The sequence below is a fragment of the Sander vitreus genome, chromosome 7 (assembly GCF_031162955.1).
Source record: "Sander vitreus isolate 19-12246 chromosome 7, sanVit1, whole genome shotgun sequence".
Lineage (NCBI taxonomy): Eukaryota > Metazoa > Chordata > Actinopteri > Perciformes > Percidae > Sander > Sander vitreus.
In genome coordinates, this window is record NC_135861.1 from 3,759,887 (window position 1) to 3,779,430 (window position 19,544).

The 19,544-nt window shown below is 41.7% G+C and overlaps 2 protein-coding genes across 5 annotated transcripts in view; both read right to left on the reverse strand.

Annotated features, from left to right (window-relative positions):
• sephs3 (selenophosphate synthetase 3) overlaps positions 1–738 on the reverse strand; it is a 6,741-nt gene extending 6,003 nt beyond the window's left edge. The window contains exon 1 of the mRNA XM_078254232.1: positions 344–738. Coding sequence (XP_078110358.1) covers positions 344–620 — 277 coding nt within the window. The 5' untranslated portion in view covers positions 621–738. The remainder of the gene's footprint in view (positions 1–343) is intronic.
• A 625-nt stretch (positions 739–1,363) lies between these two features.
• ikbkg (inhibitor of nuclear factor kappa B kinase regulatory subunit gamma) lies at positions 1,364–19,245 on the reverse strand. Of its 4 annotated transcripts, none has more exons than XM_078254233.1 (15): positions 18,864–19,245; positions 17,859–17,999; positions 16,434–16,699; positions 13,714–13,788; positions 13,509–13,610; positions 11,527–11,712; positions 10,479–10,540; positions 8,583–8,685; positions 8,320–8,435; positions 7,157–7,309; positions 6,605–6,677; positions 6,373–6,507; positions 3,879–4,015; positions 3,344–3,420; positions 1,364–2,457 (listed from the first exon to the last, which is right to left on the reverse strand). In XM_078254233.1, the coding sequence occupies exons 2-15, from the start codon at positions 17,995–17,997 to the stop codon at positions 2,285–2,287; spliced, it is 1,797 nt and encodes a 598-aa protein (XP_078110359.1). In that variant the 5' UTR covers positions 17,998–17,999; positions 18,864–19,245; the 3' UTR covers positions 1,364–2,284. The 4 variants fall into 4 exon arrangements, with proteins under 4 accessions (XP_078110359.1, XP_078110360.1, XP_078110361.1 ...); XM_078254234.1 differs by lacking the exon at positions 18,864–19,245 and adding an exon at positions 18,211–18,333; XM_078254235.1 differs by lacking the exon at positions 18,864–19,245 and adding an exon at positions 18,098–18,158.
• Between the last annotated feature and the right edge of the window lie 299 nt (positions 19,246–19,544).

A 19,544-nucleotide genomic window follows, 5' to 3' on the forward strand; every position in this document is an offset into this window, starting at 1 on the left:
ACTACTCCCGGAATTTGACTGTTAGCTTGCTAACGTTAGGTTATCTATATAATGTTAACGTTATATGCGTTTACGATGTAACACAGCGATAACTTCTGACTGTAAGTGGGTGATACATGTTAACAAATTCGATATCTTAGGACTATTAAAAACAACTGTTTTTATCGCTTGTAACGTTAGCTGTCCATCTGTCAAACGAGTTGCCATGAGTTAACAACAACACAAGCTAACATTGTTAGCAACAGTTACGCTAGTTAACTGACGTTAACCACCAAGGGTTTCTGACTAGCTAGATGAACGGGACATGAAAGCTAGATCTGCTAATTCCGAATTTCTTTCTTACCGAGTCGGGGGCCGGGCAACTGTTGGCCGAACTCCGATGCTTGGTCATCGGCCTTCCCCGTCCCGTCGGCCCGGTCCGTCTCCAGTCCCGCCAGGAGTTTGAGCAGAGCCTCCTGCGGGACCTTGCAGCCTCATCCTTTCAGGTCTGAAAATGCTGTGAGACGAAACCCGCGCTCCAGGCCGTGCTCCTCGGGTTTAAAAGGCTTGTATCCGGGGGGAAAACACCCGTCGGGTCCTACAGCCTCTGCCGCAGGAGGCGGGGAAGTTGAGCCTGACATGCCTGTCTGAAGACTACTACAAACACACAACGCCAGTCGCGCACACTCGCAAATAAAGACGCAGGGATGAATGGAGCGTCGAGCGTGTGTCTGGCGAGCGCTGCTTGCAACAAGAGACGAGTGTAACATAAAATCCTTCCGATGCGACTTCCTGTCGGAACTTTCGCCGTAAAACTTTTTTGTGTGCAAATGCTAAATTCACGAATCCTAAACCCACACACGTATACCAAAACCATTTAGCATTGGACTTGGATTACCGCAATATTAGAAAAGGGTAATTTAAACCAATAGCGAAGGCACAGTCGTCAGAGCTATGGGCGCACGTCTTATTGTGAAGGCGGAGTATACAATTTCCGGTCCCTTTCTGTTGCTCAATGGGCTCAATGTTCAACTCGGTATCATACATCGATCCATGATGAGTATCTGCCTACTACACATTTAAAATCAACTGGATCAGAACATTTCTCTGTAAACCCAGAATCCAATTGAACTTTATTCCAAAAATATATATTTTTTCTAAATTAGGTGGTCTTCCTTTTCTGCTATACTACTACAATATTGAAAATGACCATTTAAATGAGCTACTTTCCACAAACAAATGCTGATTTTCATCAAATCGTTGTAAATGGTCTACAATATCTCACACACACACACACACACACACACACACACACACACACACACACACACACACACACACACACGCACGCACGCACGCACGCACGCACGACAAAACACAAGGATTAATGAATTACTGATTTATTTTGTAAATCTTTGACAGTTTGAAACAATATTCTTTGCACCAAATGATCTATAATTAAAGACAATATTCACACAAACTGTGACGGACCCTCAATGTGCTTACCTTCAGATTGATAAATACCTAGGTGCTACAGGTAAAGATAAGACAGAATTAGGGGCACAAACAGAGCTATGCTGGGTTAAGGGTCATGTCTAGCATCAGAGATGGTGCAGTCAATGGTGTACACAGGCACAGAACACAGAGAATGGCTACTTTTTTTCAATAAGAGTAAATCCATCTCTAATACATAATAATACATGTTTGAGGTAATATAGAGAGCAACATTTATGACCAAAACATATTTGAATATTCTATGTTATTTAAAGCTCACTAGGTTATTCACATCGTCATGTGTTTTCTCCGTTAAAGGGGAAAAGTACCCCTCTGACTTTTTTTCACCTTATGTATCCGACCATGTGCATCAGTGTGGCATCTAATGGGGAAGGCATGGGCAGGGGGAAGAGGGGGATTTAAAAAAAAAAAAAAGGTGCCAGGAAAAAAAAGAATGACGTGAAAAGGATGGGTTGCAGAATGGAAAAGCTACAGCAGAATCTGAATTCTTTGAACATTTCTAGGAACATACCATGCTGATTATCTTTCTGTTATTCTTTTCTTTCACTTGTTCATACTGTCATCTGATTGCCACTTGTCTCGATTCCAACATATTACATTTTTAAAATGGTACGATCCACAGTATGTATTCAGTTTGTGTATGTGTGTTTACATGGCAGAGAGAGTAAGGTGCAACAACCACACGTTTTTCCAGGCTGTGCCCAGAGGCTGGAAGTGGACACAAGGTACGTCAAAAATGTAAATATGCTGTATATATATGTCTGTATGTATGTGCTGAACAATGCCCATGTTACTGTATACAGTCCATGACATGTATCTGCAGAGTGTCCATATCTGGAGCCTGGTACTGACACTTAGGACAACATAAATCTGGCAGCTCCTCAGCTCCGACTGCCCCTTGATCACCAACTGGTATCAAACCCTGATTGCGAAACGAGGGGGCAGGGGGCACCGTGTTGAAAGCTGCACCGGGGAAAGAAATGATAAAACAACTTCTTACCAGAAAGAAAAAAAACATCTTGTCAGTATCATCATTACAGTAGCCCACTACTTAAGCCATTTTCTTGTTTATGCATCGGTTTCATAGGTAAAGCTGAATGTAACCAAGCCAGCATATTTTCACATGTAAATAGGTGAAATAAGGGTTTCTTTCCACCAAACCAGAGTGGTGATTGTCGGATAAGTGGAAAGACACAACGATGATAGAATTACTGTTTATTTAAATGGAGTCTGGTGGGTTTGGCGATGGCGATATCGAGGCAGTTTCATGTTAAACAAAAAGGATCTTACCATCTAACAAAAAGGTCTATTTCTGTAGGGATCCAGATTGTCGTCAGACACTTAGAATAATAATCTGAGCATGTCAGTGGCAAAACATTTTTTTTAGTGGACGTAAATTAAAAAGGTACGCAATCGCCCATTAACGTTACATTGCAGCTTGTTTCGCCACTGCTGACTGCAGCTGTCTGCTTAATGCTGGACCAATTTCAAAGATTGTGGTTCCGATCAGTCCCAAAAGAAAAACATGGGAAAATAGGGTCCAGGTTGAAAAATACCGAAGTTACCCTTTAACTAGAGCTTGAGAGCATAGAGAGGTCTATGGGATAGTGGAGTAGATATCCTGTGACTCGAGTGAGAAAAAGAAGCAGCGGCAAGTCCTGATCCTTGTTTTTACCGTAGTGACAGTAGAACCTTTGTTAAAATTATTATTATTAACTACATAATCTATTATTACAATATGTACGTTTTCTGACCCACTTCAATTCATGCATGAAAGACTTAAATGAGTATTACTTTACATCTACGTGCATATTTTTGTGATTATGTGCATTTGTGTGTTGTAATGTACCTTGTGGAGGGGGAATGTGTGGGGCCCGTGTTGGAAAGTCTTCCAGGTGTCTCAGCTTCATTTGCTCCATACGTGCGCTGAAACAGAGGACAAAGACAACTCTCATGTTTAATCACACTTTAAAAAGATGTCTAGAAATATCAATATTTCTTAATACGCGGAGGAAAAATCGTCGATACACCTCTGACTTCAGAAATGAAGTGTCAGTGTTGACAATGTGCCAACAGCCCTGCCTTTGATGACAGCTGCAGCAAAGCTGTAAATTAAGTGTAAAGTCAACTCGAGATGCGGATGCAGCATCTGATTAGAGGGCAGAGTTTAGCACACAAGGACTATGAACCCCTGTATCACAAATTACATGAACAGAGATTGGAAGTTCCCTCAAAATAGCCTATCGGTGCTCACAGCTAGATAAACTAAGCTATCAACTGTGTCCACATGATCACATTCAGGACACAAATAATTATCAGAATGAAAATGGGTCTGCGTTGTGTTTTACCCCCCTTTCAGATATAACTTTTTTGTATTATTTTACCGAGATGTGGCTTCCTGTTTGAGCCTGTCAATCTCAGTCAGGGCCTGAGTCAGCTGATCCTGCAGCTCCTCCTTCTTCTGGTTCAGCTTCTCTCGCGCTTCTCGCTCTGCTAGGAAATCTGCCTTGTAGATCTCAGCCTGAGCAAACACACAGACAGTGAGAGAGGGAGGGAGATAAAATGTTATTCAACGACAGCTATTTTGTTTCATTTACATGTACCTGGATTATACGAACGTGATCAAATGTGGGTGTGGCTGATACAGGCGGATTTGTGCATAGCTGACAAGTGAGTCATAGGATGGGCTACATTTACTGCCATGATGTTCAGAATTAGATTTTTATTCAAGTGTTTCAGTAGCTTAAAGACAATTTATATTGGTTATGTGACTTTTATCTGGGGGCCATTTTAATTTCTCTTTTGGGACCCCAAAAGGTTCAGGACTAGTGTGATTTCAGGATTGGGAGACACCCTGCTAGAGTAGGGCATTACTACATGACACTGAATCCTCAAGCTGAAAAATAAGATCCTGTTACATCTCCGCCTGCTATGGGCACGTGTTCTTGGCATAAAATGTAGGCACTGCTCAGGTGATAACTGTTAGCCTTCTACTGCAGGTGAGGCCTTTCTATTGATTTAATGGAAGTGACATTTAAAAGGTTGTTATGTGTAAATACGAAAGACACTTGAGCTCTCAGGGTCAGCGTAGAAGAGGCCGAACTACCAATGTCCACAGCATGCAGCTGCATCGCGTTCTGCCTCCATTGCGGCTGCCTGAGAAATCTGCTGCCATTCCAGCCGGTGTGTGTGTGTGTGTGTGTACACACAACTGTTCTGTGTTAGAAAGGGTCTTGCTTCTTTAGTATCTTTACACGCTGGCCAGAGCAGCTTGTCTCTGAAACCGGAAATCTACGTGTGAATGTATATAAATACCTTCTTTTTTTTATTTTGTTTTTGACTTTGTCTTCACACAGACACAGCAAATCATTTTTTTCTTCCATGTTTGTAGTTAATGAGAGAGAGAGAGAGAGAGAGAGAGAGAGAGAGAGAGAGAGAGAGAGAGAGAGAGAAGAAAAGCGAGGGAGGGAGACCGCCTGTTAAACCTATTTTTGTCCTCTCCTGCTCTCTGTAATCTCTAATCACTAAAACTGTGTTTTACCAGTCAAATTCACCTAGCTGTTGTCATTTACATATGTTGTCCGTTTTCAGAAAATCATATTTTGATCAGGACATTGTCAGACAAAAACAAAAATAGAGGTTGATGACAGCATCTGTGCTGTGAGATCAGCTATACCGACATCTTGACATTAGTGATGACAAAAAGTTAGAAGCAGCAAAAGGTTGTCATAAAGCCTCAAAGCATCAGTTAAAACTGTTGCCGCAACGACTTTGAACCGCATTATAAATGTCGCTGCTGAAGAACAGACACTTGCTTCTGAAGCGTTTCCAGTGGACACCGAAACTGCGACAGAGCCGCGACTGAGTCGGAGTGCAGCCGTTACGCCATGCAGCTGGATGCTGTGTGCATAACTGTCAGCTCAGCAGTGATATTCAGTAGGTTAATTTAAGATTAAAAGCTTACTAAAAGACAATCGACTTTGACTAATGAAAACCGAAAGGAAGAATCTCGCCGGGAACCACTACAGTGACGAATGATCAGCATCTAGGCTGCCTACCAGGCGCAAAGTCTTTCTGCAGGAGATTGAGAACGAGATGGAGGTGGATCAGGCGAGCGACGACGGTTCAGAGACTGTTTCAGTAGAAATGCTAGCTGAAACATCGAAATTCTGCTGCCCAAAAAGACTGTTTTTCATTTAAATTCAAGAGGGCCGATAGTATCATCATGCAATGCCAGATGTGCCTGTCAAAGGTGACTGAACTGGCAGCATTCAATAACGCCACATCTAATCTGCGGAAGCATGTTTTGGTAAGTATTTGTGCATTGGTACTTCAAACAAAGTTTTCATGACTAATAGCAAATTTCCAATTAGCAAAACAACATGTTTCGTGGCATTGCTAATTTTTGTCTAGCACTAGCAACCCGTAGGACAACACATGTAGGACCCTGGCTAAATTAATTCACATACATCGAATTAGCTTTAAATGAACTACTTATTACTTTTACTTGAGTAATTTTTCAGACAGGTAATTTCACTTGTACTTGAGTAATATTTCGTCAAAGTATTGGTACTTTTACTTGCGTACAATATTTTAGTACCTTTTCCACCTCTGAGAAGTGGCTGTTAAGTTATTACCTTTCTGAACAGTGCTTACATAGGTTCAAACTGAATACAGCAGTTAAAACCAGCAAAAGACACAGTGCCCACAGTGATGTGATGGCTGACTGGTGTGTGAACAGTGATGCAATACTTAGCTTGAAAAAATGAACAAACTACAAAGTCAGGGACTACATATCTTTAAACTGAACTGAACGTAACAACTGGAATGAACAAAGTGATTTGTGTGCAGATAGGCTCAACAGCTGTGTGACTGTACCTGTGCAGTGAGGACCGGAACAGTCTCCAGGGAGCCTTTTTGTTGCTCCACCTCCTCCTTCAGTTTATCAATCAGATCCTGCTTCAGGGCCAGCGCTCTCTCCGCGTCCTCTAGTCGGCTGCACAGATCTCCTCCCTGGAAGACAAACACACACAGATCAATGTTAGGCCTGAATCCATAAGTAAGAGAGCAAAACTTATGAGGGTAAATAGATGTTGAAATGTGTTTTTACCTCACTCTTCAGTTTAGAATCATAGTCTCTAAATAGACACGTGTAGGCATGCTGCAATTGAGTCAGTTTTTTCCTGAGAGGAAAAAAGAGAAACAACATTTTTCCATACAGTATTGTATCAAATCTCAGATGTCGTGCTGGTCACAGTATTGAAGAATTTTGACCGAAACCCAGTAGCATTGGTGAAGCAGTTAACGTCACAAATGTAGAAGGAAACTGTATTGCATTGTTACAGACACGCAGAATTATTTTAATCTTGTGAGCAGAAGATGTGATAATGAAATAAAATTTCAATTCAAATGTGGATTTTTTTTGTGAACAAGTTAATGTCTTGTTTGTACAACATAAAAAAATATATATATATTTTTTGGGACTTCGGCGTACATGATGGTCCATCTTGGTACTAAACAGGAGTTTCTATGTTGTTTCTATTATGTTCACTGAATGTTTAATACAACGTGACAGGGTTACCTCACTTTTGTAATGCATGTGAAAGAAATCTTTCCCTCTCTCGAATAAATCTTTCTAAATATAATAGTATGTTGAACCCACTTCTCCTCTGTGACGACATGTCTCTCTGTCTTCAGGGCCTGCTCCAGGCTCTGGGTCTGCAGCAGCAGCTTGTCCATGGCCACATTATGCTGCTTCCTCTGCTGCTCCAGCTCCCGCTCTGCCACCTGCAGGGCCTTCATCTTATTGCACAGCCTACACACACGTAGAGTAGGGATGAACACATCAGCACACATGCACACCTACAGATGAAAAGTCTCTACATACTGTATGTATGAGCATGTGACCGGGAGGATGTCGGTTCAATCCCCAGACCGACAGGATAAAATCCTGAGGGAAAGTAAAAGAGCAGCGCTTGTCCCTCCCTCATCACCACCACTGAGGTGCCCTTGAGCAAGGCCCTTAACCTCCAACCGCTCCAGTGGAGCTGCTCAGTGGCCAGCAGATCAGACTGTGGTTGTAATGGGCAGCTTCCAGGTATGAATGTGGAACTGTGAATGTGACAGGTCATCGTTGAAAATGAGAAGTTGTTCTCAATCGACTTACCTGGATAAATAAAGGTTAAATTAAAATTTTTTTAAAAAATGTCAGAGGCGTCCCATCAGAATTGTCAAGTCTTGCCTATTGTCGACTTAATTGTCGAATCGTGTGGGTGGGGGCGAAGGTTGGTCACGGATCATGGAAAGTGAAACTTGGATTTATTCACCCACTTTGAAAAGGTTTCTTAAAAGCTTCAAAGATTCGCAACGAGACAAAACCGATTTAGAACGTTGCAGGGAAAAGTTGCAGCGCCTGCAAGCATAGTATATGGTTTGAACGACCTAGAGAGTGACTTAAGGGAGCGAACGTCGTTAAAACAAGGCCGTTAATCAGAGAAATTAAACGTTTTCGCTGTCTTATCACTAGAAATGCAGCTGTAGCAAGCATCTCCCTATCACTAACGCTATCAACATTCATATTTTGATATCCAGCTATGAAAAAGCCTGAAAGTCAGAAGTTTGGACGGAAGTACAAAGAGTCATTGTGCTATGAAGATGACAGACCGTCTCATCTCACTCAGAATCTTTGGTCTGAACTGGGCTTTACGGCGCTGCAAAGATTCGACTTTACGACTGGCAGTCGAATCAGGCTCTTTCCATCGAAGCATCGAATATTCGGGGTCATCCCTACTATATGTATTCATGCTGAGTGACGTGACAGCTTACTTTTCGTCCAACATTTTGCGTTCATGCTCGCTTTTCTCCAGGCAGCTCTGTCTCTCATTCAGTTCTCCTAAAAGGGAAGTTGCTTGAGCTTTCAGAGCCTCGCAGTCCTTGGCCAGCTGTAAAAATACAAAAAAATCTTTCAGGTATCGGCCGTTACAGTTAATATTTTAGGGCTGCTTGCTTCAGTGCCACCATCTGTTACTTCAGCAGTTAGAAGATTTGAACATTTGGGACTGTGGAGTAAAAATCTAAGCTGTTGATACCTGCGCACAGTCCTTGTCCTTCTGTTTGAGCAGAGCTTCAGTTCTGTCCCGCTGAGCTGAACTCTTCTGCAAGTAATCAAGCTTCTCCTCCAACTCACGATACCTAATTTCCAATATAAACACAAATGTATTATTACAATATATGAAGTAGGGCTGAACGATTGATAATTCTTATATCAAAATTGCAATTTTAAAGAGTTTTAAGCGAGAGTCACACCTTTGTTAAATTACATCAAAACAATGTCTTTACAAGCTGTAGCAAGTGACAGTTTAAGCCGCCGTCTGTTGATCTGAATAACTCTCGCTCAGCTAGTACCAATCACTGTTAATTCTGTGCAGAAGGTATTGCAAGTCTCACTCTGTAAGTCTATGATGCTAACCTTAACGTTAGCTTATACAGCTACACAGTGCAGAACTTTTTAATATCAGATCATATTTAAATAAGGTTTAGTAATGCCAAGTAAAGTACTAATATAATGTCTTAATGTGGGCTAAAATGATGTTTTTCTACCTAAAACTAGGCAAGTTGCCTTTTCTATAAAAAATAAACCCTTTTTAGGATTATGCTTGGTACAGTCATGCCTTGTTTAATACAATGTAGACCACACATACAAGCCCTTGATTAAATTTATAGAAAATAATTATAATCTAATTCAGAATTGCAACATTGGTCTTAAATCATTCCACTCTACACTACATTTAAAAAAGGTTATGTCCAATTGGGTTTCCTTGTATGTTGTTAAAGGGTAAGCTAACAAAAGGCAACTTTCAACAATTGAATGTAAATACAGGAACTGCTAGTATAAAATTAAAATTCTATCACATATTCTTGTAATGGTTTATAGAATAGAACATATGAGAGAAAAAGAAAATCTATAAATGATGCCTTATTTGCACATAAACAATGGATAAAAAAAAATAAAACATAGATGAAACAATCTGAGCACAAAAATATAGAGACAGGCAGGTAGCACCAGTAACAGGAAGACAGAACTGTAGAAAGAAGCCATGCACACAGGGAGAAAGAGAAAGCCACACAGAGCTGTGGGCTCACCTGCCCTGTGTGGCCTGAAGCTGCTCTGTGAGTTTAGCCAGGCTAGAGCTGGAAAAGGGAACAGAAAGAGAGGAAGGAGGGGGAAGACATCTCAGAAATTGAGCCTTTTTATTAAGCGGAAATTAAAAAAGCATGCTGGTGTCCTTATGCCAGAGAGCAGAAATGTCTGCAGATAAACAGTATAAAGGACAAATCCGGCACAAAATGAACCTAGGGGTTAATAACACGTGTACCGAGTACCGTTCTCTGGGATTTGTTTTCATGCTAATTGAATGTGACCAAAACGCTAATTAGCTTATAACGCTAGTCGTCGGGACACGGGTAAAGTAAAAAGAAATCTGAAATTCGGAAAGATTTGTTTTGGGGGCATTTTCAGCCTTTATTTTTGACAGGACAGCTAAAGACATGAAAGGGGAGAAAGGGGGGGAAATGACATGCAGCAAAGGGCCGCAGGTCGGAGTCGAACCCGGGACCGCTGCGTCGAGGAGTAAACCTCTATATATGGGCCCGCTCTACCAACTAAGCTATCCGGGCGCCCAGAAATCGCCATTTCTATACCACTGACAAGGCTCAAAATAGCACCAAACGTCCATGGTAGCATAAGTCGTTCGACTGGTCGTGAATTTTTCCCCAGAGATATCCCAGAAAACGGTTGACTCGGTACAAATGTGTTATTAACCCCTAGGTTCATTTTGCGACGGATTCGTCCTTTAAGATTAATTCAACACCACTCAATCCAAAAGCTGCTAATGACAACTAGTTAAACACAGAAAGCCAGTTTAGTGCCATTAGTTTCAAACAGTGCATTGAAGTATTTTGTACTAGGAGGGGAAATGTCCTACCAGTCAGAAGAGTGCTGTGCCTCAGAGCGATGCTGAACGACCTCCTCAGTAACATTGCTTGCCTGCAAAAACATGTATACGAGTCTTTAAGGCATCGGATTCTTAACTTCTTAATCTCAACATGTAACAGGCTACACTCAGGGTAAGCTGATTTTATCGGATTTATTGTGTCGTGCATTACCACTGTATTTATCTTATACTATCGTTGGGTACATACTGTAACTGTCTGATTTTATATGCATCATTCTAGTCCTGAAATGTTTTAAGCCTGGTTCAAAAATGTAAAGTACTTTGTAACTTTGTCTTGAAAAGTGCTGTATACACAAATAATAATAGTAGGGCATCATGCAAGAACCACTTTTTTGGGACTTTTCCGCCTTTAATTTTTGACAGGACAGCTAGGTGAGAAAGGGGAGAGAGAGGAGGAAGACCTGCAGGAAATCATCACAGGTCGGATTCGAACCCTGGACCTCTGCGTCGAGGCATAAACCTCTCAGTATATATGCACCTGCTCTACCCACTGAACCAACCGGGCCACAAACACATTTGTTTTTAAGTTGCGCTTGCATGTGTGAATTAAGAAACCTTGTCATATTTATTTTCTCGCATTTAGAATTTCCTCTCTGACACTCACAAAATTCACAAGTGGTCTAGACTATCTTGTCCTCTGCTGCTTTGATGCTACTAACTCGTGAATATATACTAAATTAACTGAAGTACCACTTTAAATCGAAACAGACAGCTAGCTTGGTTAGTCAGAACGTTGCCTGAGAAGTGGATCCCCACGCAGTGAGCAACAACAGCTAATGCAGGCGGAAACCCACTTGTGTTTACTTCGTTTGGACTCGAAGACAAGCGTTAAACTGGTTTACGCTTGCCCCGATATTCACTGCTTGAGTCGTGACTTAAAATTTCTGAAATTTCTTAAAATGAGACTTGACCTAAAATTCAGAAATCCCCCTTCATTAACCACAGGTTTGTCTGTTGTAATGTCTATCCTGCTCATCTGCAGTACTACATCAGTGCACCGGTTCCTACACGGGGTTACCTGTGCCTGGGCCAGTTTGGCTCGTAGCTGGTCAATGCAGCGCCGCATTCGCTCTCGGTCTTTCTCTCCCTCTTCCCTCTCCCTCTCCAGCTCTTCATTCTTCATCCTCAGCTCTCTCATCCCTTCCTCCAGTTTCTCTTTGTGGCTCTTCAGCAACTGGAGGAACTCGTTGGCACCTTCCACGGGCTGCGGAGAGAGACACAAAAGTGAAAGAACCAGGAATGAATGGATGCAGGGAGGGATGTGAAGACAGGAGGGAATTGGATAGAGACAGACCCTGTTCACCCTGGGCTAGAGGACTAAGACCAAGCAAGAAATACACAAAGACGTGAGAGAACGCAAACGGAGGTTTACAAAAGGAGAGAGAGTGATTTAAAAAAAAAAAGGGATACATTGGTGGATTAGAGCTGTGTGTTAATGCTGTGCTCCATTCAAAATAACATGGTGTCCAACTACCACTCAATCCATGCTCCTGCTCGGAAATATGAGAAAAAAACATGGATGACCTCAAGATTATATTGCCCAATGTAAAGCACAGTTGCCCACAACATAGCTGGTGCTAGTTTATTATTAATACTTTATTCTTTTAATGCTGCATGGTGATTAGTGCCAGGTTTGTGTATTTACTAGGGCTGTCAATCGATTAAAAAAATTAATCTAATTAATTAAATACTCTGTGATTAATTAATCTAAATTAATCGCATACATAATTTTTGCCCGGTGCCTTAACCGATACTTTTTAAGAAAGTTAAAAAGAAAAAAAAAAGAAGGGTACTAAACAGCAGTCGAAAGGAGCCAGTTGAGGTGGTTCGGGCATCTGGTAAGGATGCCCCCTGGGCGCCTCCCTAGGGAGGTGTTCCAGGCACGTCCAGCTGGGAGGAGGCCTCGGGGGAGACCCAGGACTAGGTGGAGGGATTATATCTCTAACCTGGCCTGGGAACGCCTTGGGATCCCCCAGTCGGAGCTGGTTAATGTGGCCCGGGAAAGGGAAGTTTGGGGTCCCCTGCTGGAGCTGCTACCCCCGCGACCCGACCCCGGATAAGCGGATGAAGATGGATGGATGGATGGACTAAACAACAGTCGGCAACATTAAAGAAGGCTTGTTTATTGCTAAGGCCATATGGTCAAAATTAAATGATTTAATAATAATGTAATAACTATAACAATAACTTATTTCACTAGTAAATTGCTGTTGAATGAGAAAAACAACCACCGGATGGAAAAAGGGCCTTTAACAACAACTTTGAATGCACCACGAGGCTGTAGGTTACCAGTTTCATTGAACGCACCGTCTGTGTTTTTCCGACAACGGCAGCGGCACATTGCATCCCGGTGTTGAATCCTCTACAGTAAAACACAGTCACACTTTACACCGTTTAGCGTTAGCTATCAGCATTGTAACCGTGTTTAATCCAGCTACTAGCTAGCAGTAGGCTAATGTTAGCTGCTGCGATGTTTCTGTTTCCTGTAACGTCTGTTTCAGAGCATCAGAGAGAAGTGCACCGAAGTGGCACCGAAATGAGGCGCCGAAATCCGCGTTGCTATTCGGTCTGGTAGATGCAGGTCATGAAGGCACCTGTGCCATATTAGCACCGGATTTCGGTACCCAACCCTATTCAGGAAGAAGATTTTTACAAGTAAATGTTCCAATTAATGATCCAGGCAGCGCATTCTCGTCTCCCTCCTTCATTTTACAGTCCAATGGTGGCTAGAACGGCTCTGGGTCAAAGTTCATTATGGAATGGATTAATCTGCGTTATTTTTTTTAACGCGTTATTTTGACAGCCCTAGTATTTACAGTTCTGACGTCACAGGCCATCCCGTGTTATTTTTCCGAGTCAGGATTTCTAACCTCTGCCTGAATGCAATTAAAGTTAAGGTGGGGGGGGGGGAAGCATTTAACTAGAGGTGGGACGGTCACAGGGTAAGTGTAAGGGTAGGGGTCTGATTGGCGGTAAGCGGGATGCAGTGAGCATGCTCACCTGGCCATTTTCCCTGCCCATTATCTCCCCCCATACCTCTGAAAGTGAGGTGGAGGGAGAGGGGAGGGCGCTACTCAAGGAGCTACGCACACTTGCATCATCCTAGACACACAGACATACCAGTTAAATAACAAAAATAAACAAATACACCAGAACTGAAAATAAAAAAACAAACACCCGGGATCCAGAGTGTCATACATCTTACCAGGCTGCGAGGTGGCGTGGTCTGCGTGTGTTGATCCGACTCTTCGACTATCTTCTTCTCCCGCTGATCTAGTGTCTGTAACAAATGGTTCCATTATCCACAGGAAACATTTAAAAAGCAGAAGCTGTTTTGCCCACATGTTTGTGTGTTTTACAAGCATACTAAATGGACGTTTGCTCATTTAGATGTAATGCTTTGTGGCTGAAAACTTAATGGCAACCTTCTGTCACCAATCCTCTCTGTGATGGCTCATTTTAAATGTCAATATAGTCGATGCCACTGCTCCTCTGCTGCCATTTACCTGCATTCATGGTTATTTTTATAAATCATGATTTCATCACCATTGCAGCAGCTTTGGGAATGACGGATGGTTAATATGCTGTGTTTATGAGTCTCGATCAAATCACTATTCCATACGTGTTCCCTAGAAACCGAAAAACATGTAAATAAATGAGAACAACTAATATATTGTGAGTTATAAAAAACAGGTGATCACAGAGAGCAGGCTGGGACAGAACAAACAAGTAACCAATCTATGTTTGGCTGTTTGCCAACTGAAAAGAAGATGAAAAAGAAGATAACAGTAGTATTTTTTTTTCCTGACCTGCACTTGTTCTCTCTACAGTAATTGCATTAATATAGATCTCATTAATTACAAATCACCAAAATACTTTTGCTGTGTATGTGTGAAGACAAAGTCAGTAACGCATGAAATGCATCATAAAATATTAATGAAGTCAAATGCCAATGTACAGTATATTATCAATGACATCCATTCACAGGTGTTTCAGGAAAATCTGTCTGAACGGGCGGGGGGGCCAGACGTATCTCCCGGAGCAAATGAAACGTGAGCTTGTTTCCAGGCTACCAAGCTGCTCCAGGCGCGTAAAGACAGTGGATTGGAGAAGTGTGGAAAAGATCTCACGTTCCTAGCGGACATTGTTTTTAGGAAATGTGGGTGAAGGTAAGGAAAAAGTGAAACTGTGCTCATGTCAAATGTGTGTGAGTATGCTTGAGTAGATAATCAATGGTGCTCTTTGCAATATGTGTGTAAGCTTGATTAGATCATTACCCTTACTGTTAACACATGATGAGCTGGTATTGACAGGTTACATCAGTATGGGACAGTGGAAAAATACAAAAATACCTAGAGACAGGATGAGAGACATAGGTTGTGGTCATGTGAAAAGTCATGTAAGAGTTGCATGACTTCAGCCCCTCCCTATGGGAGCGACTGAAGAACCATTGGACCAGGAGAGCGCTAAGAGGCGTGGACACGCCTGAGCGCCACCAGGGGGCCAAAAGGACCTGGCCCCAGCCAACCAATGGGAGAAGACTATGGCCGAGTAGAATAGTATATTAACGGTCTGATTTAGGGAATCAGGGCCATTTTACGGAGCCCCAGGGTGAAGTAGGGTGGTCCACATTGATGTGTGGGTCATGTAATCTTTTTGTTTTATTATTCCAGCTATAATAAACCACCTTAAATGAGAGAAATGTTTGTTTTCTGTCCTGACTGACCAATTGGACCGCGTCAGGTTATCTGTACCTGTACATTTTAAAATATTACAGGCTTGTGAACTACATTTGTACTTGCCAGGCATTACGTATGTGCTTCATTATGCGGCAAAATTACAGTAAATATTACTGTAGCAATAGGACTCGGCATGTAAATGGAATATGAGCACAGAAATAAATATATACAGAGAAAAAAAATAAACTAACCAGTGAAAAAGAGGTGAAATCTTCTCTGCATTCACATCAACACAAGATTATAAAATATAACAGTGGAAGCTAAGTAATGGTGGAACTCTCTGTCGATTGTAGGAGCAGACGATGCAAGAAACATTTCTGTGTGAACAGACAATAAATTTAAGAAATTTATCTTATCTTAACTCATGTTATATTAACACTGTGCTTATTTATGTTTGTACTGTATTTATGTTGACACTGCACTACAATAGAATTTGTACAATCCATTGTTTTAGAAAAAAATCTTTTTAACCTAATTTTACTTTTTAACCTAATCTTACTTACTTCTACTTAAGGTTTTATGCTTCTGCGTCAAATTGACGGCGTACCCCCCCGCCGACCCCTCTGCGTCGACGCGAACCCCTCTCTGAGCCCTCCGCCGTAGCTCGACGTGCACCTCCAAAAATGTGTAACTTTGCGTCGAGTCGACGCAAACCGCAAGGACTGTGATTGGTCAACTCGTCCTGTGTGTTGATAGTCGGTGTTTCAAGCAGCCTACTGCGGGGAGTAGCAACATGCTAGTTCACTGACATAAGCTTTGCAAATAAACTCAGACATATTGTGGTTCCAATGACGGGGTTATCCGTTTGTAAAGTGTCTATATGTCCGTAACATTTTGAAATTAGCACTTCGCCAGCAAGCAGTACTTTGTGGGCAGTTGTGCTAAAGTTTGCTTGCTAACATAACATAAACTGACTCTTTCTCTTTCGCTCGCCATTGTCGGAAATGAAAAAGCGGAACCAAAACAAGAAGCATAGAAGCATAAAACAGCCTTTACTGTAGCTATGGTACTTTATACACTCGCTCTTTTCTTACTCTTTTTTACCTTGAATTTGACTGTGAGCAACTGCAACTTAACAATTTCCCTGAGGGGATCAATAAAGTTTTGATTCTGATGTGTTAAAATGTAGCATGCCTGACAGTGTGTGAATATTAGGAAGCAGATGTGTGACTCTCAACTAGCTCACCTGCGGTCCGTCCAGGGGTCTGTTCTTCTCTGGGCGCCCCTGCATGTCTTCAGTCTGGCTGGAGCTGCAGCAGTGGTTCGAGGAGGAGGCTGGTCCGTTTACCAAGCCCTGTAAGGAGTGGTTTTCCTGCGCCAGCCTCTCCACCAGGGCCCTGGCCTCCTGGAAACGACAGCTGAGAAATTGTCGGTCCCCTCGTGTCTTCTGCTGCCATTCCTCCATCTCCTCACAGCGCTGACGTAAGGCTAGGTTGCTCCGCCGCAAGGCCTCTGGAGGACAGAAGGTAAAAGGAGAGGTAGGAGATTGATAGGTCATACAGAGAAACTATTTCAACAGTCACTTTTGAGAAGTAATTTAAAAGATGTCACTGATTCTGTAGTCTTGCATTGCCAGACTTATCTCCACAGCGCTGCAGAACTGATTGAACTGTATTTGTTCAAATCCGAGCAGCTGCATTTTGTACTAGCTGAAGAAGCAAGATAGTTTTTTGGCTCAACCCTGACACAAAGAATTACCATAATCTAACCGAGATAAAATAAAAACATTATGTATGACCCTCCTGAGATCAGGCAGAGAGGGAAAAGACCAGATTTTTTAAAAATGCTCTTCAATTGATCAAAAAAAAAGAAGATTGAAAGTAAAGCTGCAAAGATTAATCCATTACTTGTCAATTATTAAATTTATCGCCAACTATTTTGATAATCAATTAATCTGTTTTTGTCATTTTTATGAAGAAAAAAAAAAGAAAAGATTCTCTGATTCCAGCTTCTTAAATGTGAATATTTTCTTGTTTCTTCTCTCCTCTGTGACAGTAAGCTGAATATCTTTGAGTTGTGGACAATAAAAGACATTTGAGGATGGGCTTTGGGAAACACTGATGGACATTTGTCACTATTTTCTGACAATTTACAGATCAAACAACCAATCGACAAATTAATCGACAGATTAATCAACACTGAAAATAATGGCTAGTTGCAGCCCTAATTGAAAGACTTTTGTAACACGTTTTTCACTGTCAAATATTACACCCAGGTTTCTGGCTGCAGGTTTGGCATTTAAAGACAGTGAGCAGACTCTTACAAAGTTAGAGCAGGTTGGTATTGTGTCAGCATATCTAAGCGTCATTTAGAAAGGCACTGAACCCCAATTGCTGCCAATGGGCAGCCTTACATGGTAGCTCGCTGCAATGGATGTGAGTGTACGCGTGAATGAGAAAATTGTAAAATTAAAAATGTCCTTAGAAATCACCAATTAACATTCCAACATTTCTACCATATTCTGTACCAGCTTTTTGTTCAAATGTTCTATTTCATTCGATCAACAATGCCCAGCTCGAGCATCAAATGCATAGATATGCTATACTTTGAGTGGAGTAAATATTTATTTATTTCTTTTAAATTAACATTTAATTATGGGACTACATCCTACCTCTAAGTTGCTGGTTGTCACCCAGCAACCTGGTCACCACTTCATTTGCAGCCAGCTCTGGTGGGACCCTGAGGGTCCCGCCACTCTCTTCTCCTGACATGTCCCACTGCATTGGGCCATCAGGCTGGGGCTGCACCATCCCTATAGAAAAAAAACAAACATACAGATTATTATTAGATTAATATCTACACGTACACACCTCATTAGGCCATAATTAATGCGGACAACAATGCCCCTACTGTTTTGAAATCTGTTTCCCGTTGATGCATTTCCCTTAAGTTGAACCCAGCCTCCTAAACCAAACAGTCGTTTTCTGCGATGCTCAACCGGTCCTGACCCCAAGCTAACTTACCATAAACCTAATCAGTTGTCTCTGCTACGTCTGACCGTGGCCTTACATAAGCCCTAACAAGCATAAATCTAACGGGACGGAAACAGACTCCGATACAAGACCAGCATTCATCATCATCATCACCACCACCTATTCTGACACATGGTATACCACGCCTCATCCCGTTAGGCGGCCTGTTAACTTTCTCTTTCAGTTTAATTCCTCGTCATCCTGGTCCATCTTACGTCTGAGGAAGAGGCCGTCTGGCCTGCTGATAGGCTTTTGTTTAAATACTCAATGGTGAAGTGTCAGTACTGTTATTTGTGCCGTATAACCTACATACAGGTATCTGTGAACAGGACGAAAACATTACGTCATTCCCAATACCATGAGACAGAGAGCTCGACTAAAACACATAACGTTAGCTTGTTTTATATATTTGTTTGACATACATAAATAAGCAGAAATAAAACTACCTGTCGTCAATTTGAACTGCTGATATGACGAAAAGCACGTTACGTTACCGGTAGTCAACTCACATGTATTACAGCTACGTTAAAACGATGTTGCTTTCTTCTCCCCCGCTCTAAGACAGGGTAATATCTGTGTTCAGTAACGTTACACTGCTAACGTATGTAATAACGTTAGCGTTACAGGTGCGAAAGTCCTCTTACCCTCTCTTCTTTTTCAGTGTTGGTGTCCGGAATAACAGGCGACCAAGCTGTCGGTCACATACAACCTGTCAGTAAGCGTAACGTTATCTATTTAACGTTAGCCACCGTTAGAACGCTAGCTGATGCTAGATAGCTAGCGATGTAGCTTTTGAGCTAGCTAGGATCATTTAGCAACCAGTAGCTGGGTTTTCTGAGGCACTTGTTGACTGACATAAACAACGACCTACAGCAACTGTATTATCTTCCGAACGGCAGTTTGCGCAACGTTTTGTAACGTTATATTAATAAAATATACGTGTTTAGGTGGGTTGAGGTTATCTGTCAAAACCGAGGCGAGTGTTGTTAGTTAAGGAAATATAGCTGGGCTTTTCTTACCCTGAGCTAGGTTTGTCAGGCAGCACTTCCTCTCAGGCTGCAAACAACCTTTTTTTTTCTTATTGAAGTAGAAATTGTAAAACAATATTTGATTAGTGATACATCACAATGTAAACATAATTATAACGTAATAAAAGACAAACAAACAAAATAGCAAAGGGGTATCTTCAATCATGTTCTGTAGTTTGGTTTTTGCTGTTTGTGTTAGTACTCAAAGAAAAAACACCAATATGTGGGTTGTGTCTTAATACATTTATATTTATGGATAATTAATGGGTTTCTGCATCGTACACTTTTCTAATAGTA

Excerpts from the sequence above, each read along its gene's own strand:
- ikbkg (XM_078254233.1), bottom strand. The coding sequence starts at position 17,997 with ATGGTGCAGCCCCAGCCTGATGGCCCAATGCAGTGGGACATGTCAGGA. Across the intron at positions 13,611-13,713 it reads CCACGCCACCTCGCAGCCTG|GATGATGCAAGTGTGCGTAG; the intron begins GTAAGATGTATG and ends CTGTGTGTCTAG. Across the intron at positions 10,541-11,526 it reads CCAAACTGGCCCAGGCACAG|GCAAGCAATGTTACTGAGGA; the intron begins GTAACCCCGTGT and ends ATGTTTTTGCAG.